This window comes from Acipenser ruthenus, chromosome 4 (genome assembly GCF_902713425.1).
Source record: "Acipenser ruthenus chromosome 4, fAciRut3.2 maternal haplotype, whole genome shotgun sequence".
Classification (NCBI taxonomy): Eukaryota; Metazoa; Chordata; class Actinopteri; order Acipenseriformes; family Acipenseridae; genus Acipenser; species Acipenser ruthenus.
In genome coordinates, this window is record NC_081192.1 from 49,900,729 (window position 1) to 49,926,248 (window position 25,520).

General features: G+C 37.9%; 1 protein-coding gene across 1 annotated transcript; it reads left to right on the top strand.

The window, feature by feature from the left end:
* The first annotated feature begins 555 nt into the window (after positions 1-555).
* On the top strand, positions 556-23,791 carry LOC117400031 (trichohyalin-like). Its single transcript, XM_059023426.1, has 10 exons — positions 556-586; positions 1,522-1,677; positions 5,969-6,059; positions 6,594-6,843; positions 9,763-9,856; positions 11,903-12,117; positions 14,799-15,001; positions 15,697-15,869; positions 21,830-22,053; positions 22,307-23,791. Exons 1-10 carry the CDS (start codon positions 556-558, stop codon positions 22,460-22,462), a joined length of 1,593 nt encoding a protein of 530 aa, XP_058879409.1. The 3' UTR covers positions 22,463-23,791.
* The last annotated feature ends 1,729 nt before the right edge of the window (positions 23,792-25,520 follow it).

Genomic DNA, 25,520 nt, shown 5'->3' on the forward strand with positions numbered 1-25,520 from the left:
TTGGCCGTAGCTGTGCACTCAATAAGGAGCTGGCTTTGCCATTTGCTACGTGTATTTGTGTGCATGTGTGTGTTAAGATCCTTTTCAGATATTAGTGCCTATATTTCTACTAGTGCACAGAGTTAAACTTGAAAAATAACAATGAGCACATTTCATTAACTCCACAGCTAGATAAATAGCCATTTCCTAAAAAAAAAAACTTCCAGCAAAAATATCCTCATTCACATCATGTGGTTAGTTCTGTGGACTGAAACAGACTTCTTCCTCTGATTAATAGAGGAAAGAGGGAGACTGTTCACTGGAAGGGTTTGAACAAACGTCTCTCAGTAAAAAGGCCTCCTGTTCTCTTCACACAGTGCGTCACGACAAGTGTAAGTGTTCAGCATATTTTCACGCCTTCAAGTTGGAAACCAATAACAACTTTGAAAAATATGCCAAATTTATCTTAACTCATGAAGAAGAATGTTATTTCATTTTATGGAATTAGTTTATGGCCAGTAGCCCTGTAAAGTAATATACACTGGTTCATTTTAGGTTTCCATGGAATCTCTAATGATGTTGAAGCAGGCAATGGAAATGGCTGCTGGTAAGATTTCAAAAATGTTTAGGAAATAAAAAAATGAATTACCTGTGCTAGTTAGTATTTGTGATTTACCATGATTTTACTCTGCTTTATTGCACTTTGATATGCTTATAATATACTGCAGGATACTTACATTTTACCGTATGATACTTACATTTTAAAAGACTGGTAACGTTTAAATTGGTGAAGTAACTTTCTAAAAAGAAGGTTTTACAAATTAAAAAATATAAGCTGTTTAAATGTCAAAATGAATTCCTTTTTCTGTTACATTAAAATTAAACATTAGTAAACCAGTCAAAAGGAGAGATCGACTGAACACAATGATAGTAGATCCTCAGTTTGTAAATGTAGAGATGGATTTTGTGTTATAAATGGGTTGATTTAATTATTGCCAAATATTGTAAAAGGCAATAAACTATGAAAGCATGTCTGCATGCGAATGGGGTTCTATTAGCCAACTTCATGCTCCTTACTGCAGTTGTTTTAAATAAAATAAAAAGAGAAACATCTGTGAGCAATAAATATATCAAACGAAACTGTAAACAAGCAGTATACAGCATTAACCTAGAGTATATATATATATGCATTACAACATCATAACATTATAAACAGTATTCAGATCTTTCACATGTTGATATACTCCCATTTCATATTCTCAGTGGAATCTAATTTAGGTGAAGAATTCCGTGCTCATAATCTAACAAAATACAGTGTTATATGAATATACAGTTCCAGATTATGCCAAGTAAATGCCTTCGCTGAGTGATCATCCCACCCCACCCCAAAAGATACATTTTTATTTACCATCATGAATATTGGTATTATTTTTTTTATTAGAGAAGCGTATGTTAATTCTTCTGTAATTACACGTCTCAGTTCTTTTGGTTACATTTAAACTATTGCTGACAACCCTTTTCTTGTTCCTGTTTCTCTGATAGCTGAGCAGGGCATTCTGCCTTCTGGCCTGCAGGTGGATATGAATACTCAGAGTGAGATATTGAAGGGGTCCCTGTTTGGCAGCTGTGAGGAGACTGGAGACAAGGTTACACAGAAGAGAAAATTACCTACATTGGACTCCCCTGGCACGGCTGAAGGTGAAGTATGAGCTGCCTGTAGTTATGTTATTTACAAGGAAGCCGCTTACTGAAGAAACATATAATTTACTTCTTATCAACAATGCCAGAAGGCAAGCATTTTCTTGTTTATTATAAGGTGTGGTAAAGGATGTGCTGTTATTGGATTTAACATAATTGGGGAGTCTTTCACAGTGTTAAAAGCTGATGTTGAATAGTGTTCAAATATTTTAGTTATGTGCTTGGTTAGGTCTTAAACTATATGTTTGTAGCCTTTCTAACCACATCCCAGACAAACATTTAAAATTATATTGGGGCTGGCAAATGAACATTTTTGGCCCTACTTAACAACAAGGACAACATTTGCCACCATTTTTCAGAAAGCAATAAAGCAATTTTAATATTAGAATTTAGCAACAAACAATAGTTTAACTGCCCCTGCTTGTACGTGTTTTTTTATATCAAACATTTTTATTTAGATCAGAAAAATGTCTGAAAAATGTTTCTTTTTCTTTCTTGACCAACCTGACTATAAAAAAACAGCTCTGTTCATCCAGTAGGAATCAAGCGTTCCTCCTACTCCCAGTCTTCACCTGCAACCAGTACCTTAGGCCAGTATGTGTGCCTTAATTGTTTTTCTGAATCTGAACTGTCTAGACATGCAGATTTATGAAAACCCATGACTAGAAACACCCTTATTGTTTTTGATCATGACAAATCTGTGTGCTAAATGTTTTATTTTCCCTGGCCGTGACTTCATGCCTTCGGGGGGCATGTCGAAGGAGGTGATTAATGCACAGCCTGTTACCACTGGTGGCCCAGCTTTGGGTCTGGTCTGCATGGAATTCATTCTTTGCAGGTGTAGGTGGAGATTAAGCTACATTAGTGCTGTGTCTTTAACAATCGTCCTTATACAATACTACCCACGTTTCTCGCATTTCTACAAACAGCAACGCATTATTTAAAACTCCAATTCCCAGATGCCTTTGCTCTCTATTTGTCAAACTTGTTTGCAAATTGCTAACCTTTATTTTTAAAAATCCATAGAATAGTATTTACTGTATGTTCTATAGTAAGTACCTGTGGTATTTTTGCAGAATCGATACAGTTCTACCTACTGAAGAACCACAGTGTTGTAGTATACTGCAGAGCTGTTGTATTATAGTAGATATTGCAGTGTGTACTATATTACTGTACTACAGTGTGTACTATAGTACTGTACTGTATTATACAGTGTAGTATCTACTATAATATATACTATGGTGTGTACTATAGTATATATTGCAAGGTTGTATAATAGTAGACACAACAGTACCTAATATAGTTCTTTATTGTAGTATACACTGTAGAGCTGTATTTTAGCAGAGACTACAAAAACTAATATAGAACCATACTTTTGTATATACATTGTCTTATTTTATAGAATAAACAACACCTACTATTATAACAGTATTGATGTAATATATAATGTATTGTACGTTATAGCTTTTTAATGTAAAGGATTTTACAATAGCAACTTGGCACAAGTTTAATTTCTGTATATCAAAGTGCTGCTATGCGAGGTTCCCTGCTAAGATCCATTAATTAGGTTGTATACTAAACCAATTGTAGTACACAACTGTATAAAATATTGTAGTGCATACTATAGTACACCACAAGGTACTGCAATGCATACTATAATATTATACAGTAAGTACTGTACTATAGTATTATATGATATTCTATAGATTATTTTTAAGAGGGTATGTGGCAAAGTGGCTTGCATTGTGCAGGTGCAGGAGTGATGCGGTGATCAATGAAAGCAGACAACAAGAATTCAAAGTGCAAGGAGGTTTATTTATAATCCTGTATTGGTGACCGTAAATAATACCAGGCAGTACATATCAATGTGCATTGCACTGTACTAAATAAAGGGTTTGTAGTCCCAAATAATAAACACAGAGTCACACACAGCCAGTAACTGGCAGTGGCAGGTTTGAGGGTGGCATTCTAATACAAATCTGGCACCTTTGTTCCAGTCATTTTAATTTAGTAGTTAACTAGTGCCAAGTTTCTACAAACATAAGCAGGGGGACTGCATTTGTTCAGTTGATTAATAATAGGGTATGGCAATAATTAATTTCAAAGTAAGCATGATTATGTTGAAAACATTACTGCAACAAGGTATAGTGCAGGAGACAGTAACGGACAGTCATGAGTTTGTCCTACTGTACACTCTGGCCCATATTCATAAAACGTACTGTCTCCTTTATCATGCCAGTAATAATATTTAACATGACAGTATTTCATCGGGTGACGCATAAACGCACATTTACCGTCAGAAATCACTCATTGTGACGTTAGAATAACGTGCCTTAGAAACCAATTCTATCATTAGCATATTATTAGTCTGATTCATAAATCTGTATTGTGCCATTAATTGACTCTTACAAGCATAATTAAGACGTGCCTCGGACCAGGCGGAGATGAGATGTGTTTTAACGGTATAATTTCCTATAATAATTTGTGTTTAGGAGCATGTATTTAAGCCAATAGTAATAATAACAACAACTCCTATGTTTAATTATTCAATAATTACGTAATTTAAGTATTTTATTATTTGTAATGCATATGTTAAATTGCATTGTTAACTCGACTGAACAGAATAGGCTGCTTACTGGTTGGAAAACATAATTCACGTTTGTAGGCTATTCGTAGATCTAAGAAAATGCCAGTCTTCAGTGTGCTTGTGTGGACTGTACAGCAAGAGGAAATATCTTGGCACATGATCCTTCCAGAAGAGTGAGAAGAACCTGCAGATCTGAGCTGTGACTAGCTCTGTATTACTCATGATGTGATTCGTAGCAGGTATCGATTTAACAGGAACCCAATTATTCACCTTTTTGGAGAACTAACATGTACTGAACTGCTAGAAACAAGGCTGTCCCCGTATGAATGCATATTAACTCAGTGCATGATTAGGATTCTGATGTTGGTGAGTTTTTCTTGCCGGAAATTACCGTCATCTTTTATGAATATGGCCTATGTTTGGTAATGCTTCTTCTTGTCTGTTCCTTATTCTTTGTGAACCATGTTGCTGCTTAAAAAGTCTTTCTTACCCTTAGTTTCTCTACAGGGGCTCTTGAAGGCAGTTGAAGAGAATCTATAGAATACCCCAAACTAAAAAAGAGACTCATTTTCAAATGTGACAATGGATTTAGACCAGTGTAATTCATGCTTTTAGACATGTAGACATGGTCTAGTGTACAAAGTGCTTTTCAAAAACATAAAATACTTGCACACTAAGCAATTAGATGTCTGTATGCATAATAGTTTGAACAAGAATTCAGTCTATACATATATACAGTATGTCCCTCTGCCATGGTCCAGCTCTCAGCTTGCATCCATGACGTCAAGGCTTGGATGTCTGCCAATTTTCTTCAACTCAACACTAAAAAATCTGAACTTCTTTTAGTAGGATTGAAAACTCAACTCAAGAATCTCAATATTGCTGCCTTGAACCTCGGAAACTGTCTGCTGCTGCCTTCCCCCACTGTACAAAGCCTTGGTGTACTTCTGGATAGTAACCTCTCCATTGATGCCCAAATCTCAATCTGTAGTCAAATCCTCCTTCTACCATCTCCGAAACATCTCAGAAGTTTGTCCCTACCTTTCTCTCCTGGATGCAGAGATACTCCGTCATGCATTCATCTCCTCTCGACTCGACTACTGCAACTCTCTCTATGGTGGTCTTCCGTCACGCTCCATAAACGGATTACAGTTGGTTAAAAATGCCACTAGTAGGATTCTTACTAGATGTAAAAACATGATCACTTACCCCCTGTCTTGCCCAGCTGCACTGGCTACCTGTAAAGTACAGGATTACTTTCAAAATTCTCCTGCTTGCCTACAAGGCCCTTCATCATACAGGTCCAGAGTATCTCCAACCTGTTGACCCGCTATGTCCCTACATGCAAGCTGAGGTCCTCTGGCTCAGGCCTGCTTATTATACCCAAGCAAAAGTGCACCACACTCGGAGAGTGCTATTTTAGCTTTACTGTTTGTATTTAATGTACTATTCCCTGTATTTCACTGCATTTAATGTATTACGCATTGTTCCTCACTATCTTGTAAAGCACTTTGTGATGGTGGTCCACTATGAAAAGTGCTATATAAAATAAATATTGATTGATTGATTGATTGATATTCAATTGATATAATATCAGCAGAATTAACTTTCACCTTCATTTCTTTAGGATTTTGCAAGAAGATATAATATTATGTGTAATAAAAACATTTGAAGTTTGAAGTTTAAACTTTTTGTCAGTTACAGAAAAATCATTCAAGTCCAGACAAGAGGACAGGGTGCCCACTGGTTCTGGCAATGAGCTGGGAAAACAAGCTGCATTTGTAAACCACTTGGGGTAGGAAATTAATTTTACCTTGTGTATTTTACCTCATTTGAATTATGGCAAGTCATGAGTACAGTCTCCGTTGCCAATCCAAGTTAACATTCCTGTAGCCGCAGTCTTGCAGCAGTGTGGAGTAGTGCTTAGGGCTCTGGACTCTTGACCGGAGGGTCGTGGGTTCAATCCCAGGTGGGGGACATTGTTGCTGTACCCTTGAGCAAGGTACTTTACCTAGATTGCTCCAGTAAAAACCCAACTGTATAAATGGGTAATTATATGTAAAAATAATGTGATATTTTGTAACAATTGTAAGTCGCCCTGGATAAGGGTGTCTGCTAAGAAATAAATAAATAAATAATAATAATAATAATAATAATAATAGCCCCTCCAGGCCATTTCAAACTCGCAGGTCAGGTCTAGCCAGAGGTTTCCTCTTTCCAGATTATTTCAAGATCCTGAGAAATAAAGATCTAGCAAATAACAAGGAAATAAGTCAAGACAACCATGGCTCATTAAAATTGAGTCATTCCTTTGTAATTTGCTTTCAAGCAATACGAACAGCCTCCAGCCTAAAAAGCAGATTTGCAGTGCTGATTTGCAGATGCCCACAGCTGATAAGCAGCAGACCTCCAGCAGAGGCAATGGAAGGGCTCCAGCTCAGATGGGAACAATGCAGGATATGAGGCAGAATTCCAGTCCCTCTGGGGTGCAGACAGCTACTGAAGTTAACCCTCCCCAACAGCTGACGGATGAAGATCAGCTTCTGCAGCAGCTAATGCAGTACACAAATAGCGTCAAGGTATGTATTTCTAATGGGCCATTATTAAGGCTACGATTTTGGCACGGTAATTTTTAGTACATTTCATGGGCGAGGTGCGGCAGAAAAAAAAACAAGAATTCACGGAAAGGTCACCAAATAATGTAGTTTTAGCTACATCAGCATACACAAGAATCAATAATATAAAGACTATTGCTTTTGACTACTTTAGGACACAAAACTTACAGTTAGAGTTTTCCACGATTCTGAAACATCATGTTGTAAAGAAAGCCTCTGTAAGTCGGTAAACTTCTGTTCTCCGATGCGTTTGTTCTTATGTATTTACAGGAAACAGCTCACTCACTGTTTTTTATACAGCTGTCTTCTCTACTGCCGATTCAACGGCTTGTAGCTTCCATTTATGTAAAGCGCTTTCAATAGGTTTGTCACCATCTTGCTTTTTTCTGTTTGTATTCCACAGGAACATTACATGCTGTACACAACATTATGCCACCACTTTTCATGAAATGTCCGCTTTAGATATTTTTCACTTCTCTGCTTAGCAGTAATATTTGCCACTTTGCTCGCACTTCTGTCGCAATTTTTTCACCCCATTATCTTCAGCTCCACTCATTTACATTCTTGCTCACTCAGCTACAAATCTAATTCGCTGACCTACATAGATAGCTGCACGTAAATGCAATTCAAATTATTTACAGATACTCGCAGATTTCCATTTTCAGTGCGTGTTTGACATAAATAAAGGAAGCGCCTAATCAAATGTGTTTTTACATCCATTTCCAAGATTTCACATACTTTATTCAAATTCACGATTTCCGTTGTCTACGTGACAAAATCATAGCCTTAGCCATTATACTCAAACCCAGTAGAAATGTAATTTGTCAGTTATTTGCTTGATTGTAAATATGCATTTAGCCTCCTAATAATATTTGAATTTAGCCTCCATGATTTCCCTGTTTTGTAGCAACATTCATAAAAGTTTCAGTATCAATAGCTTCACTGTAAAATTAATACAACCTTGATCACATTTTTACAGCTTTCAGTTAAAACAAAATATGTCTTGTAAAAGATAGAAGATTCCTAACTCCAAATCAATTACATTTTCAAAGAGAGGTTATAACTACTATAATTATAGTAAGAGAAGTACCTGTGTATTAAAGTACTTTCCAACAGCGGGATTCGATGCTATGGTCTAAAAGACCGTAAGCAAATTTTTAATGACTAAGCTACACTGAGTGTTGTGCTTAGTGCTGACATTTCAATGGCTTTATTAGTGACAGTCGGGAGGTGTAGATATCTCGACTATACTGTATTTGTAATTTATATTTATAAAAGATGTACAGTAAAAACAGATTAACCTGTTATGAGATTATTCAGAGAAGTCTGTTGTGGCTTTCGTAATAATATACTTTTAACAGTTGTAAGGAAGGACTTATGCAGCTCTGGGCCCTTTCCGTGATTTTTTGTGTGTGTGTGTGTGTGTTTTGTTTATACCGAGTTATATTGGCTCTGCATAATATGTTTTGAAGTTGTGTTATAAGCACTACTTAGCACAACAGGATTACAACTGGATTTATTATTATTATTTGTTTATTTAGCAGACGCCTTTATCCAAGGCGACTTACAGAGACTAGGGTGTGTGAACTATGCATTAGCTGCAGAGTCACTTACAACAACGTCTCACCCGAAAGACAGAGCACAAGGAGGTTAAGTAACTTGCTCAAGGTCACGCAGTGAGTCAGTGGCTAAACTGGGATTTGAACCGGGGACCTCCTGGTTACAAGCCCTTTTCTTTAAACACTGGACCACACAGCCTCCTATTTATGTCTCGGTAAGTAATTATCCAATTTGTCCCTTGAATCTGACGCATTTTAACCCATGGAACAATGTCAATCGTACCAAACTAGCTCTGACCTACTCACTCCAGGTGTTACACGCTTGGAACGTGCATTTCCAAAATCGAGAAAAGTGTAGTATGATAATGGTATGATCAAAATTCTAAAACGAAGCATTTCATTCTTGGTGCCAGTAGCCATTGTTAACTGCAATGGTTTGAAATTGATCTTGAAAGACTTGGTTGTCATTTGCCTCTAAATCCTTCAGGGAGGATATTGTTTTTCTTAAACGTTATGCAGTTTTGGATATGGAAGCACTTGCCAACAGACTTGCAACAAGGAGATAATTTTTGTTTAAAAAAAAGGTTATTTACACAAACATGCATCACAGGTGTTTATCATTTATTTGTCCATTCTTTTTTAATCAAAATACACCCCAGAATTACCACAATGCTGGTTTTTGTAAAAATATATTTTCAAAACAGAAAAAAGAAGCTTTAACTTTTGTTAACTAGAGGCTTTGGAACGAATGATTTTCTCCCAGGCCTCAGTTTCATTCATGATCTAATCTTTGTTGGTTGAAACTAAACTCGTTCATACCCAAGAATGTGCATGGCCAGTCATTTGTCTTTGTGTCTGCAGCAATCAGATTGAGCTGCAATTATATCATTTCCTGAAAAAGACACTTGGCTCCGATTCAGGACTAAAATGATATAATGATATACAGCAGGCTTAAGTTCAAGAGAGTTTATACATTTTTTGCATCTTACAAAGGAAATAAAATATATAATTCTACCCAGTCATATTATTATCAGTGCTCCTAGATGGTACACTTTCGTATAACTTTCATGCAGCAAAATCTATTTGTGCTTGTGTTTTAATCCTTCATACATAGATTAGTTAATTGTGATACAAGCATTGCATTCAGGGCCTGATTTCAATGTGTCAATTTCAATTCATAGACAATCAGACAGTCAAAGAATTAAATCATGAAAGTGGTGTACATTGATATAAAGCCCATTAACAGCTCTTTAGGAATCCATATCTGCAACTAGAAAACAACGTATAACTAGACATTAAAACCTTTTTTTATTTACATTATCAGAGTAAGAAAGAACAGAAGGGGAGAGGAAAGAAAAACAGCACTGCAAAAGGGGGCTCCAAAACTACAAGCACAAAGAAGGCAGAATATATTGTCGGTAGGTTGCACTTTTACATTCAGTTTACTGTAGGCATAGTAGCTGATGTTGTTTTTTCCTTTTTTTTTTATCTAAACATGCTCAGTTAGCCTAATCAAAAATGTATGTATACAGATAGCCTATTTGGGCTATAAAATATTACTGACAGTAAAGTACAGTATATAGCATTTGTGGGCTAAGCTCAAATTTAAAACATACATATCTTGGTCTGGAATACTATTTACTAAAATATATAATAGGTCTTACATCACTGTAAAGCAGTGATGTGTTTTTTAAACTTTAAAGGTTTGTGTTTTACTTATCACATGCATTGAATTAGGGGACACTGAATACACTTCCGACATTAAGTCCCAGAACTCGTGGAAAAAAAATGCAGTGTTTTATTTAATTGTATGCTCTGGTCTACACATACCTTTTATCCGACTTTGGTATTATGTCAGACTCATAAAAGTGTGACAACCCTTTGGCCGAAGCTTTCATGTGTCTCCCTCAGAAATCCCGACTGGTGCTTGTTGCCTGACTTTATAACCCATGTAAACTGGAACACTGCCATTAATCCTATCCTTTGGCAAAGTTTTGTGATCCTTTTATACTCTGTGAATGAGTTTAAACTGTTCTTTGGCCTTTCTGAGGTAATGCCAGGACAAGTGCCAAATTGTGTAGTTAAGTATGTTGTAAGAAGTCTTTCCACACTCCTTGCTTATAGGTGTGCACTATCACAGACGTAAAAATTTTTTTTAGAGGTCTAGATATTAGATATGTTTTTATTTACGACTTGCGCTTATGACATCAAGCAGTTGACAACAGGGGCAACTCGCTACTTAAGTAATGCATACGAGGTAATATAACACTTTCGATTTTTAATCGGAGTAAAAATATTATAGTGACTTTCTGCAAAAAAGACACTAGTTTGTCTTGTTATCTTTTCTCTGTTGTACATTAGTGGTCTTTTCTTTTTTAACCCTGACACGCCAGACTGCTCTAATGTCGGTGCCTCACCATCGATGTCGCGGCCTCTCTTTCGGGATGTCTCAAATCTTGTCATTGAATAAGGCTAGGCACTAGGAACAAAATATGTGTATCTCTACATGCCAAATTTGATGATATACTTCAAAAACACAGGAAATGCGTCTACCACCGTGTATTTTTAAGTTTAAAAGGACAAGATCGAGAGGAGGCTTTCTGCATTGTACGTACCACTTTTATTTATTTGTTTGTTTGTTTGTTTGATTCCACAGTGGTGGCCACATTTATTGCAACACCCCATCATTTTTGCGTTTACTGCTTTATCACCATATAGTTTGTTTTTCTATAGACTTTTTTTGTTGTTGTTGATTTGCTATTTGTGGTTTTATTTCATTAACATTTGTATGATTTTCTCTTCATAATGCAAAATTATTGAAAGTCAGGAGATATACAGTACATTGTTTATATGCTAAAAATGAAAAATATTTATACTACAAAAATTGTAAAAACCTGTTTGACACATTTAATAAATTAATTTACAGACATATTCAGTGATTAAAAAGTAAACAAAAGTCACAACAGCTTTTTCACAGGACAAGACAAGAGAAAGAAATATAACTAATATGTAACAAGTAGTATAACGTGCAACCTCTTTATTAAGTAATAAGTAAGGGCATTATTTTATTTTTTTGTGAAGAAACAAGTACTGAGTAATAAGTTTCTTTTTTCAGTAACGTGCCCAACTCTGGTTATTTGGTAATGTAGTATTCATTAATACCCAAGTGGTTTGGCAGCGTGTGCATCTAGGAACTTTGTCCTCTACCAGCATTACGCAGAAATAGTAGTACCCCTTTCTTCTTTCAAAATAAAAACATGATCTGCAGAGCAGATGAGGGTTAGCAAAGCACCACCTCCTCACACACAGGAGCACACATACTGTTGATTATACCAAAGTGTTTTTAAGGTGTTTGCGGGTTACCTACTTCTCCATCAACTTATTCTATAAATAGTAGATAGGATCCAACATAGAGTGAGTTGAATTTGGACATCTTATGTCATGCACGTGTTGTGTTATTTCAGGCAAGCCCAGAGCAAAACAACAGAGTGAATCTTTCCAGAAAGCCCCAGAGAAAGTGTTTCCCGCTGATCCCGAGAATGAGGACCTGGAGAAGCCTATAGATCTCCCAGAGTGGCCAGCTGAGCCCCAGCGGGAAGAAAAGAGACCAGCCTCCTCTCAGCACTCAATATCTTCAGAACAAAGCCAGGAGGAGCTCCAAGACGGGGACAACAAAGGGGTGAGTCAGAGATGTTGCTTTTACAAGGCTTTGTTTGATCCAAGATAAAGCTTTTTTTTTTGTTTGTTTGTTTTGCTATTCACTTTGTAGTAGCTGAGACCAGAGCAGGTATACAGAGCACTGATACAGATACTGTAGTATGGGAAACAAGGGGACCTTTGCTTGTAAGGGACTGGACTTTTCGTACTTTTGTCATATGTTAATTGCTCTTTTTAATTCCCAAAAAAGTATCAGTTTCATATAGAAATGGAACCGATTTTGGCGACCCCCCCCCCCCCCCCCCCCAAAAAAAAATAAAAATAATAATAACATTTTATTTAGACTGTACAATAAAAAAAAGATAGATGTCTGTTTGGTTCTCTGTCAAGCCCTATTAGAAACATTATTAAGTGAATTTTGAAATTAATATGTATAAAGAGCATAAAAAGGCTCACCTGAAACTGTAATTCAAAACCATGCCCTTTATCCATTAAGCCCTTAAAAAGGCAATACATCATTCCAAAAAAACATGAAGCATTTCAATGTTGTAAATAGTGCCTGATTTTATAGTATAAAACTCTTTTACACTGTGGAAATATTTTTTCCATAGCAGTTGTGTGAACAGGATGGCTTGCAGTGGTGACATCAGACCAGAAACACAGACTCAGGAAGTAGGGGGGCAAAACTGAAACGCTACGGCGCTCAGCTCGTTTATTAAATAATAAAACAAACAAAAGATGTAAACAAACACAAGACACCAAACAAAAAGGCACGTTGGCCAAACAAGCAGAAACAAACAGGTATCGTGCTGGTTTTTAGCCAGCACGTATAGCAATTGTTTATTCTAGTTTTTCTGTTACCTCCTCTCCACACTCGTTCTCCACTCTGAACCCTTCACCCTGAACAAAGACAGCTGCAGGCTTTTATATTCTGGACGTGGGGTTAACTAGCTTTTATCTTATTACCCCTCGGCCATAGTCTGCAAGAGTTTAATAAGGATGCGTGACTGTCAGCTAGTTAAATAATCAGTAGCTGATCAGTCACGCATCCTCACGAGGTTTTAAAATCAAAAATACAAAACAATAACAAATAATGGCAGTGGCTTTACATCTGCGCCGCAAACAATAATAAGACAAATAATAATAAAACAGCACACATATATATAGGGGCGGGACACTCCGCCACAAGCTGTTACAGAATCGAAGCAACAGATTTGTAAAACAAAAGTCTTAAAAAGCAACACATCAGATGTTTCAATAAAGTATTGATACCTCTACTCAGCAAGGAAGCAGGTTGCAATATCCTGCTTTTTATATGAGGATAATTAGCGCCAAAGGAAATAAGTGGGAGCAAATTTTAACGAGGTACCCAACTGGTTAATTGATAGAGAATTTTATGTACTGTTTATGTAATGTCCCTATTTGAGACACGGTCACACTGCCCCTTGTTGTTTCAATGTTTTTAACAATGTTCTGCAGAATTTTTTAACCTAAGCTTTTTTTATTATTTCGTACTTTACAGGTTGTCTGCATTGATTGAGCAATAACTCATTTAAATCTTCATTCGGACACAGTATTTCAAACACACACATATCTTTTTTAGCTGGTAATATGTTTTTGCTGGTCTTGTTTCAGTTAAAAATTGAAGCTTTGACTGAAGCAATGGTTAATTTATTATTTTTGCTGGAGTTTTTGTGCAGTTTGATTATGAATTCATGAAATGCGAGGTACCAGCATCCCTTAGAAACCTGTCTAAATATGATCTCCTTCACAATGCAATTTCCCTTTTCCCGTGCAGCAGTATTTAAAATATAATCCCTCTTTTTTTGTATCTAGAGGCAGTGTGCATAGGCTGTCAGATTTGTGAAAGGATCAGCTTAAATAAAATAGAACAAAGTAAAATAGAATCAGTAACCGTTTGTTTTGTATTCATTTTATGAAAAAAATTACATACAACACATGATAAATCCATAAAATTCAAACTTTACCTAAAAATGTACAATATATAGGGGCTCCCGAGTGGTGCATCCGGTAAAGACAATCCACGTGGAGTGCAGGATGCGCCCTATAGCCTGGAGGTCGCCAGTTCGAGTCCAGGCTATTCCACTGCTGACCGTGGACAGGAGTTCCCAAGGGGCGGTGCACAATTGGCCGAGCGCCGCCCAGGAGGGGAGGGCTTAGATCGGCCAGGGTGTCCTTGGCTCACTGCGCACCAGCAACCCCTGTAGACTAGCCGAGCGCCTGCAGGCCTGCCTGTAAGTTGCCCAGAGCTGCATGGTCCTCCGACGCTGTAGCTTTGTGGTGGCTGCATGGCAGGCCTGCAGAGTGAAAAGAAGCGGACAGCTGACTGCACACGTTTCGGAGGATGTGTGTGTCTGTCTTTGTCTCTTGTACTACCTAACCTAGCAAACTGATAAGCTGTTTATTAAAAATTGTTTCACTTGTTGGTGTCCCAATACAGGCAAATATACTGAAAGGTTATATTTAAAATATCCATATAAACATCTGCATTTATATGTGTATACATTTGTAACTAACCATGTTCCCTTTTACTATTCTTGCGGAAAACTGCACAGCAGAAATGTCAATTGCTAACATTTCTCAGAGCAAGTATGTTAAAATATGCATGTTTTAAAAAGTGAAATGCCAAAGAAGCGCTTGTTTACCTTTCACTTTTGTTTACTGTGGACTTGCTTCTCCCAGAATGCAGAGGATAAGTGGAGACAGGCCAGAGAAAAGCGGGATCTGAAGCGAGTGCAGCAGGCTGAGTGGCGCCGCTTGGAAGTGGAGAGAAAACGACGGGAAAAGGAGATGCAGAGAAAGAAAGAGATGGAGGAGAAAGAACAGGAGGAGAGGATGAAAGAGGAACTGCAAGAGCAAGTGACTAAAAAAATACAAGAGCACCAGTAAGTAGAAAAACAGGAAAGTGCAGTAGATGATAACCCAGTTTAGGATTACTGTCAATTTAAAAAAATACAGGATTCATATAACATGGTGTGGCAAAGTGGTTTGCAGTGTGCAGGTGCAGGAGTGATGCAGTGATCAATAACAGACAGACAACGATAATCCAGGTGGAATGGTTCAGCGTTAACCATAACAAAGGAACAGATCACCTCGCTACGTCCCCTTATATACCGTCACTCATGACCCCTTGGTTAACGAGTGCAACCACTCCTCTAATCTGTGGCTGCCACATCGTTTCCCTTCCGGGTCGATGATCTAGTGTACCGTAGCTCTGCCCCTTTCTAGATGGCCGACTTCCGCCTAACCCTGGTAATTAATTGACTGGCCATCCAATCCAGGGCACTCTGTTCCCTTTACATATTCATGCAACTCTTGCATCTTGATGAAGTTATTTAAGACATTTCAGTGGAGAAAACTAATGAAATTATTTAATTTTCAATAAAAATAAAGGTAATAGTACATAATCTTGGTCAATTTTTTTGATTGGACCAGGTTAAAATCCACCTCACATTTACATTCACCAGTGTAACTCTCAAACAGCAATGGCTTAAAACATACTGCACATGGAATCTCTTATTGTACAAACTCAAATTGTTTATAAACTATACAGTATTAACAGCACAGAGACCTTTTTCAGAGAAAGGAAGAAGCGGGAAGCGGAAGAGCGTCGTCAGCGTGAGGAAGAAGAGGAGGCGCTGCATCAGGAGGAGATGAAGCAGCAGGCACGTGAGCAACGCAGGCTGGAGGAGCACCGCCGAAAACTGCTGGAGCTGCAGAGAAAGAAGTGGGAGGCAGAGCAGCTAAGAGAAGGTACCTACACCCTCACCCCCACTTGTAAATACTATTTGTGCTTTAAATTTGATAATCTAGATGAAGGCTTTTAATGTTTATTTTTGGACTGCTCTAATTTATATAAGGTTTGCCATAATTCGGGGGAACGCGGCTCCGTCCCCTTTACTAACCAGTCTTATAATGACTGAGCTCATGTTTCTGAAAATGTTTCTCACCTCTCTCTGCCTTCTTTTGCAACTGTATCTTCTTTGAACTTGGTTGCACCTCCATTAAGGTAATTCTGTCAGACCAGTAGGCCAATTACTTTAATCCATTACACCTAGCATAACTGTGCCTCAGTCATTGAATGGTATTTAAAATGGTGCCCAGCATTCACAATTTTAATAGTGGAAGTCCAACAGACCCCCCCATTCCCAACTGCCTGCGGACACAAAACCCCACAACAGAAGCTGAATTCAGGTCCAATTTCAGATAATTCAACGTAATTTAGAATATGGCTACCATTACAATAATTACATGTAAAATAATATCTTCCCTTGGAAATTACACTATGAAATTGGTTCCTTACTGTTTTCTCTTAGTTTACTGTGATTGTTTCCTCAAGCTAAAATATAACAACTGGAATAGAAAAAAACAACCTTTCATTATTGCTAATTGTTCCTCCTGTTCCTTGTTCCCTGAAGCAACTATACTCAACCATAAAATAACTAATCAACTACAAAGGGAGTAGAGAATTATTACAAAAACAAAGTCATGCTTAAAAAATGTGTGAGGTTCAATAAATAATGTACAACTCATGTGTTGAAATATGATATTGTTTTTAATCTCTGGACATATCTAGTGTATATACCAAACCAGGTGCTTAAGCCTGAAGGACCCTGGGATTTGGGTTGATACTCTTTTGTTGCAGGGTGTTGTTCTTTAGAGGCAACACGAATAAGGTCCATGTCTGTTTTACTTCATGTTTACAAACCATTTGAACTAATTTGACTTAACCCTTAGAATATGCGACTGGGGATGCTTTGTTATTTTTCACAAAAACTTTATCCAGAAACAGATTGTTTTAACCTTGTTAATCATTTCCCTAATGCAACATGGAAAAAACAAAGCTCAATAAATGAAGTCCTTACTTTGCGCATCAAAGCAAAACCCAGTACATTGCATTGTTGCTCTTCATCATGCAGAGGCAGTCTCATATAGACACCACTGTGCAGTGTATGCTTCTGTTTGTAGTCATGCAAGTCTTGCATCTGCAGGAAAGAGAAGTGCTTGACAAAATCTATTCAACTTGCAGCGCATTCCACAAAATCTGTGTGGCAAAGTGGTTAACAGTGTGCAGGTGCAGGTGATCAATAAACAGACAGACAATTATAATCCAGGTGCAAAGTTTTTTAATGGTTGTATTTCATAATCCAAATGCCTGATGGCGAACAACAGTAAATAATAACAATGTCAATGAGAAGCAATACACGCTGCTGTAATCCGCTGGTTGGCCCCGAAATAATAACTGTCCTGTTTTAATTCACCCACATGTAACACATACACAAACACCAGTCCACAGTGCATGCTCTAGTTCTCATTGTGAACATACAGTACTTTAGTGTAAACAAAGTGTAGTGTTGTCCAGGTTCGTGCTGGCCTTTTGCGACAGCTTCTGGATCGTGTTTAGCCGTCTAAATAATCACACAAGTATAATTCAGACACGACAATAAACAAACAAAACACTCACGATTTTCTCTACACAAGCCACAGGTCTTTTCAGGTTGTTCTCTAATCAAAATGAAGGAAGATATTATGTCGCTTCGTCCCCTATGTATATGGTCACACATGACCCCTTGGTAAATGATTACAGCCGCTCCTCCAATTATTTTATTATTATTATTATTATTATTATTTATTTCTTAGCAGACGCCCTTATCCAGGGCGACTTACAATTGTTACAAGATATCACATTATACATTATTTCACATTATACAGATATCACATTATACATTATACAGATATCACATTATTTTTACATACAATTACCCATTTATACAGTTGGGTTTTTACTGGAGCAATCTAGGCAAAGTACCTTGCTCAAGGGTACAACAGCAGTGTCCCCCACTGGGGATTGAACCCACAACCCTCCGGTCAAGAGTCCAGAGCCCTAACCACTACTCCACACTGCTGCCCCATCATTTCCCTTCCGGGTCGATGAGTTAGTGTACTGAAGCTCTGCCCCTTTTCTAAATGACAGACTTCCTTTTAACCCTACGAATGAAGTGTCAGGCCAAACAGTCCAGGGTACTCTGTTCCCGTTACTTAGCACCCTCACAGGTCAGGAGGGAGATTTACCACCAAGAATCATTGTCTTTCTGTCACAATCTGTCAAAAAGTTTAGCGAATACTTCAAAAAATAAGATAATGTACTAGAATTTAAAATAATACAGTCTCAGTGTGCTAACAAACTTTTCAAATGGGATCTTTTTATAGTGGTACGTTTGCAGTTACAGAATATGAATGTGGGAATTATGTCAGCAAAAGTGAATTGCTTTTAAAGTTCCAGTGGAACAAGGAGGTGATGAAATACTTGTGGGGGCCATTCGTTTTGTGGACATATTGGAGAGGAGCACAGCTTCTCAGTAATAAAAGTTGTTCTTTATAATTAATATACAGGTAATATCTTGTGCACACCACATAGTATCTTATGCTTACCAGTTAGTATCTGAATGCCTGCATTTGCTAATATTTTATACGATTGATAAGACATATTCCAGATTCTGAGCATGAACCTGACAAAAGCGGGAATACATTAAACAGATTGTAGCCTAATCCTTCTCTATACACTGTAAATGTGAACCTGTTTATGACAAAGGTATGGCATTGAAACTCTGGTGCTCAGATCAGCCCCCCTAACACTTAAGCGTCTCTAAAATTCTGTAAGTGATTTGTGGATCGACTGGATTAAACCCTGAAAGTGATTAAACCCTGAAAGATTAAACCCTGAAAGAAGAGCAACCAGAATTATCCCGGGTTTAAAAGGCATGTCGTATGCAGACAGACTAAAAGAATTGAATCTATTCAGTCTTTTTTTTTTTTTTTTTTTTTTTTTTTTAAATTTAGTCGTCGCCAATTATTTTTACCCCGGTTTTCACCCCAATTTAGCATGCCCAATTATTATCTGTATCCCCGGCTCACCGCTTGCAACCCCTCCGCCGACTCAGGAAACGGAGGCTGAAACACGCGTCCTCCGAAACGTGCTCCTTCCAAGCCGTCATTTTTCGCACTGCAGATCCACAGCAATGCTACCAGACCTATAGTGCCGGAGGACAACACAGATCTGGCGGCTCCGCTGCAGAGCCACAGGCGCCCTATCGGCCACAGGGGTCGCTGATGCGCGGTGAGCCGTGGATTCCCCTGCCGACCTAAGCCCTCCCTACCCGGGCAGCGCTCAGCCAATTGTGCGCCGCTCCCTAGGAACTCTCGGTCACGGTCAGCTGTGACATAGCCTGGATTCGAACCTGCGATCTCCAGGCTATAGGGCACATCCTGCGAGGAGCGCCTTTACTGGATGCGCCACTCGGGAGCCCCTGAATCTATTCAGTCTTGAACAAAGAAGACTATGCGGCGATCTGATTCAAACATTCAAAATCCTAAAAGGTATAGACAATGTCGACCCAGGGGACTTTTTTGACCTGAAAAAAGAAACAAGGACCAGGGGTCACAAATGGAGATTAGATAAAGGGGCATTCAGAACAGAAAATAGGAGGCACTTTTTTACACAGAGAATTGTGAGGGCCTGGAACCAACTCCCCAGTAATGTTGTTGAAGCTAACACCCTGGGATCCTTCAAGAAGCTGCTTGATGAGATTCTGGGATCAATAAGCTACTAACAACCAAACGAGCAAGATGGGCTGAATGGCCTCCTCTCGTTTGTAAACTTTCTTATGTTCTTATGTTCTTATTATGTAACGGTGTAAACATTCATTTTACTAACACATATATAATACCTTCCCTCACAGCAATACTACAGTAACAAGGACGTAAACTGACAATGAAAAGTCAGTACAGCAGTAGAAATCTCAGCACCCCAGGTAACAGGAAAATTAGCTTCCAACCTGGTTTTAAAACACTCAACACTACAGTTAACTGCCGTTGATTGGTACTCAGTTGTAAAGGTGAGGGAAGGACAGCTTTTCTTGTTTTGAAATCAACACATTAATGAATGAATTTATTGAATACCTGCCGATAAATACTTCGGCAATTACTAGTATGAGTGCAAATTTCTTAAAAAACATGAGCATCAGGAGCGGAGCTTTTTACTCCTTCTGACATAATACATCTTTTTCTACTGTCTGTTGTATTTTTATGCACTTGTCAGGGATGAACACGTGGATTTTTCTGTTTTCCCATAAACAATAATATGGAATAACATGCCTTTTCCCTCCAAAAAAAGCATGGGTGCTACTGTATTTATTTATTGAATCCAACTGAAATATGATTGATTTTGCTGGGAAATTAATTCACAAAATGCAATAATTCATTTCACAGCAAACTCAGTTAGAATAAAAGTGCTAACATGGCATCGCTGTGGTTTACACTTCCAGTCAGTTTTTTTCACGTTTCTTGTAAAATTTGTAATATGGTAGGTATTTCAAATAGTGTCCAGAAAAGTAATGACTAGAATGTAAGCTAGAGAAGAGGCTTCTGTGAAAGTACCATTGCAAAAACCAAACCAAACATGTATTCATTGGATTAGTGTGCTTTTCACAGGCATAAAATAAACATCTGTTTCACTGGTATTAATAGACACATGACATGACTGAAAGTGAAATATTAAATCACTTACCAGGGGTGCTATCATTTCATTATGCAATTTAATGCAAAGTAAATAAATAAATAATCATGGAAAAGGTTCAGTCTTAATAAACATTTATGCTCTTGAGCCTTCCTTCTTGCATTTCCTGAAGTAATGAAACTGAAAGGTCCTTTTGGGTAATTCCAAGCTCCCTAAAGACTTCAAAGAACATACCTGCATATTTAAAACTGTGATCAAGGAAAGATACCGCCATTCGATGTGAGCTTACAAGGTGATGTTGTTATGTTAAAAAGCCACCCATCCCCAAAGTGTAAAACTTGGACTGCACTTGGGAGTTTCTTAGTTGTAAGGAATGTACTGAAACCACAACAAACTACCTACAGTACATGCAGTAAATATCTGTATCACAATCAAAGGAACAAATTGGCATTTGTCACTTTGATTGGCAGCAGTGTGCAGTAGTGGTTAGGGCTCTGGACTCTTGACCGGAGGGTCGTGGGTTCAGTCCCAGGTTGGGGACACAGCTGCTGTACCCTTGAGCAAGGTACTTTACCTAGATTGCTCCAGTAAAAACCCAACTGTATAAATAGGTATTTGTATGTAAAAATAATGTGATATCTTGTAACAATTGTAAGTCTCCCTGGATAAGGGTGACTGCTAAGAAATAAATAATAATATTAATAATAATAAAAATTTTCAGATTCTGAAGAGTATGCTGCATTTGTCTCGGAGCAATGGTACAGCAATTGACGTTCCTGTCCATTGCCAGCTCTTTCACATTACCTTCTGCTGAACATCTCCACAAGTCCTCCTGCACTCCAGTGTAATCTCTGACATGGTTTTCCTTCAATATATCCACTTTCCTAAAATGGTGAACTTCCAAAATACTGTCCCAGATCTCGCCACTTCCCAGTGGTATTCTATTGCTCCTTATTTAATACTACATACAGCTGCCATCCTAAACTCTAACAGAACTGCTACCAAACCCTTTAAGCCTCTTTACCCGGCTATCGCAATAGCCAAGCTTTTGCTATCCTGCATATAGCAAAATGGTCCTTTTCAGTCACTGTACAGTATACCAATAGCGATCCAAACCTAACCCACTCCAATAGCAGTAACACTGGAGGTTATGGTTTCAGAACAAGGCAAAGTGATCCTGTCTCTGTTTGTGCTGTAGCTGAAGCTGAGAGGAAGAGGATGGAAGAGGAAGAGAGACTGGCGGAGGAGCAGGCTCTCTTAGCTGCCATGGAAGAGGAGGAGCGTGAGGAGTACCTGAGACGGAAACACGAGGAAGAGGAGAAGAGGAAGCAAGAGGAGAAGACAAGGCAACAGCAACACGAGGAGGAGGCCAGGAAGCGGATGAACGAAGCCAGGCAAGAGGCTGAGCGCATCATCAGGCACGTTTTGTATTTAATTTCTTTTTATTTCTTTTTTTTAATGTTCTGTATTGTTTTACATTTTAAAGGAGACTTTGGTGTGCCTTTGGTTAAACTTGTGAGTGATGAGATTGACACCTGTAATTTGTTGTTGTAGTATATCTTTGAGAGGGGGTATGCTTGTTGCTGTATGCTACTGAAATGCCTTGTTCTTACAGTACATGTCTTGCTGTTGTCTTGTTTAACGTTCGCTATTTGGTTGTTTTCTATATAGGGAGCAGTGGGAGACTGAGAGGCGTCTTCGGTTTCACAGGGAACTTTTGCTTGAAGCAGCAGGTCTTGAAAAGACTCAGGAAATAAATCGCCCTTGGATCTGCTCGTACTATGATGTACTGAGGCTTCTTGTATTAGAGCTTGATAGACAACATGAATAGTGTTCTTGTAGCAGATTGATCAGCTATTTGTTTGTTAGAAAGAAAAGAGTAACTTTAGCTGTGTCTTTTGGAAAAAAAATATATATATATACACACACACACAGTTGTAATCAAAAGTTTACTTACCCCAATGGAAATTTATAATATCTAGAAATTTCTTGAAAACAAATAATTATAGGAAATATCTTTTGTAGCAAATGTTTTGCTTTTGTGGATGAGGAAAAAAAGTTACAAGACATAGATTTCTACAATTAGTTATTTCAGCAATTTCTATTTGCAGAACTCCTTAAATGCTAATTCAAAAGTATTCATACCCTGACAAGGAAAATGAAATTAATAGCTAGTTGAGGCACCTTTAGCAATAATAACCTCTTTTAAATGATTAGGATATTTGTCAATTAGCTTTTGGCATGATTCTTTACTGATTTTTGACCATTCTTCAACTCAGAATTGTTCCAGTTCATTCAAATCCGAGGACTTCTCTTGTTCACAGGCTTCTTCAACTCATACCAAAGATTCTCAATCGGATTTAGATCAGGACTTTGACTAGGCCATTCCAGAACCTTGATTTTATTCTTCTTGAACCATTCTGAAGTAGATTTTGATGTGTGCTTTGGATCGTTGTCGTGTTGAAACGTCCAGTTGAGCTTTAAACCAAGTTTTGTAACAGAGGGTTTCAGATGATTGGCCAATATCTTTTGGTATGCTATGGAGTCCATTTTAACATGTATTGGAACTACATTAGCAGGGCCGGAGTAAGGTTATGACGGGACGAGTATGTAATATTGCAAAAAAAATTATGAAGTCATCAAACATATTTATTTATTTACCTGTGTAAAAGTAATACATTTATTCAGCTCAAGGTAAATTCATCAAACATAAATCACTCACTACACTCATTTCTTCAAACAGCATTTTTTTTTCCTAGATTTAGCTGCGGCAATGTCATGAATGATGTCATCGTAATTCAAAGACCTGACGATTTTATTCTCAATGCTCAAGAGGAACAAAGCACTGAGACACTCTTGAGTCATGGTGGATTGGAGGACATTTTTTACCCTTTTTAGAAGAGAGAAGGAATGTACTCCGCTACAGTTAGTGATTATTAGTGACAAATACAGCTGTAATCCAGCTTCAATATTTGGGAAACATTCTATCACATTGGATTCAGTGCTAACTCGGTACATCCAAATAGATTTGCTTTCATCATCTTTTCTCTCTATATCTGAGAGGGATGTGAATTCAACAAATTCTTTAGTAAGATATACACACACACTTTATATATGGTGGTCCAGTGGTTAAAGAAAAGGGCTTATAACCAGGAGGTCCCCGGTTCAAATCCCACCTCAGCCACTGACTCATTGTGTGACCCTGAGCAAGTCACTTGACCTCCTTTTTAGATCATAAAAATAAAATAAAAACTATTAAATTGTTTATTATAGTAATCATTAACTTTTAATATAAAGATTTGAAAATCTTGAAATAAACAATAAAAACATGGAAATTTACATTGCTTTCCGAAGAATCAATTCGTCTGGCCACAAGGTTCCAAAATTATGATTACAAATACAGTTAAATAAAGTCTTTAGAATGTAAAATGTCTATACAACAAACTATAATTAAATAGCGCTATATACAATGAAGCAAGCAAACGTGATCGCTAAATAAAGAAAATATACACAGGCAGACTCAAGATTGAAACGGCTTGAAAAATGGGTCAACTAGTGAAGGCTGAAGACTGAATGAGTAGTTTGTTAACTGACCACAAGGGTGCTACAATTTGTGTCGCTAATGTCGTCAATGTGTACAAAGCAATATCTAATGAGACAAAAAATTCCGATGGACGCACTACCATCGCTCAGCTGTTACTTCAATATGGAATGGAGGGCCTAAAGGAGGTCCTACAAATTTTGAGGGCCTAAGGCTATAGCCTTATTAGCCTATGGCTTAATCCAGCCCTGGCCATTAGAGGAAAAGCAGCCCCATAGAAGGATATTACCACCTCCATGCTTGACAGTAGGTATGGTGTTCTTTTCTTTGTACGCCTCACCAGACTTTTTCCAAACGTAACGACTATCAGCATGACCAAATAGCTCGATTTTTGTTTCATCACTGCAGACCTTGACCAGAACTCATATCCATCATTCAAATGCCATTTTGCAAACTTTAAGCGATTGTCCTTGTGATGTTTTCCTAAGAGTGGCTTTTTCCTTGGCCTGCGACCATTGAGACCTTCACCATTCAATACTCAACCATTAGTTGAAATGGAAACCCCAGTCCCACTTGCAGCCAATTCACTTTGAATATCTTTGGCAGTCACTCGGTTTATTATTAACCTTCCACACAATTTTTCTACTTGTGCTTGGTGAAAGAACCTTCTTTTTTCCAGACAAAGGGAGCATTGTGACAGTACCATGAGTCTTGTGCTTCTTGATAATAGAAACAATAGTTATTATTATTATTTGTTTATTTAGCAGATGCCTTTATCCAAGGCGACTTACAAAGACTAGGGTGTGTGAACTATGCATCAGCTGCAGAGTCACTTACAATTACGTCTCACCCGAAAGACGGAGCACAAGTGACTTGCTCAGGGTCACACAATGAGTCAGTGGCTGAGGTGGGATTTGAACCGGGGACCTTCTGGTTACAAGCCCTTTTCTTTAACCACTGGACCACACAGCCTCCTATAGTTGAAATTGGGATACTCAAATGCTTGGAAATCTTGTATCTTTCTCCAGCTTTATGACAATCAATCATTTTCTGGTCTTCAGATAGCTCTTTACTTTTTCCCATATTGACTTATTTGTAATGACAGCAGTCATCCTATGCCTAACCCTTTTATGCTCTCTAGGAATGTTCACCTAAATCCAGCATTTTCTAGACTTTTCTAGAATGAGGTTCTGCATTACCATATTGAAATTTCTAGCACCTTGTATACATTACTACCATAGCATCAAAGGGGCATTTTTGGAGTTTTCCAAAAAAAATTGCTGAAATAATTCTTTTCCTCATCCTCAAAAGCAACATTTTGCTACAAAAGATTCTTCCTAAAATTCTT

What these genes read in the sequence shown, in the direction of transcription:
- LOC117400031 (XM_059023426.1), top strand. Translation starts at nt 556, where the DNA reads ATGTTGAAGCAGGCAATGGAAATGGCTGCTG. An exon ending in AAAAAAATACAAGAGCACCA is followed by an intron (nt 15,002 to 15,696) that starts GTAAGTAGAAAA and finishes GACCTTTTTCAG; the next exon opens with AGAAAGGAAGAAGCGGGAAG. An exon ending in GGCAGAGCAGCTAAGAGAAG is followed by an intron (nt 15,870 to 21,829) that starts GTACCTACACCC and finishes TTTGTGCTGTAG; the next exon opens with CTGAAGCTGAGAGGAAGAGG.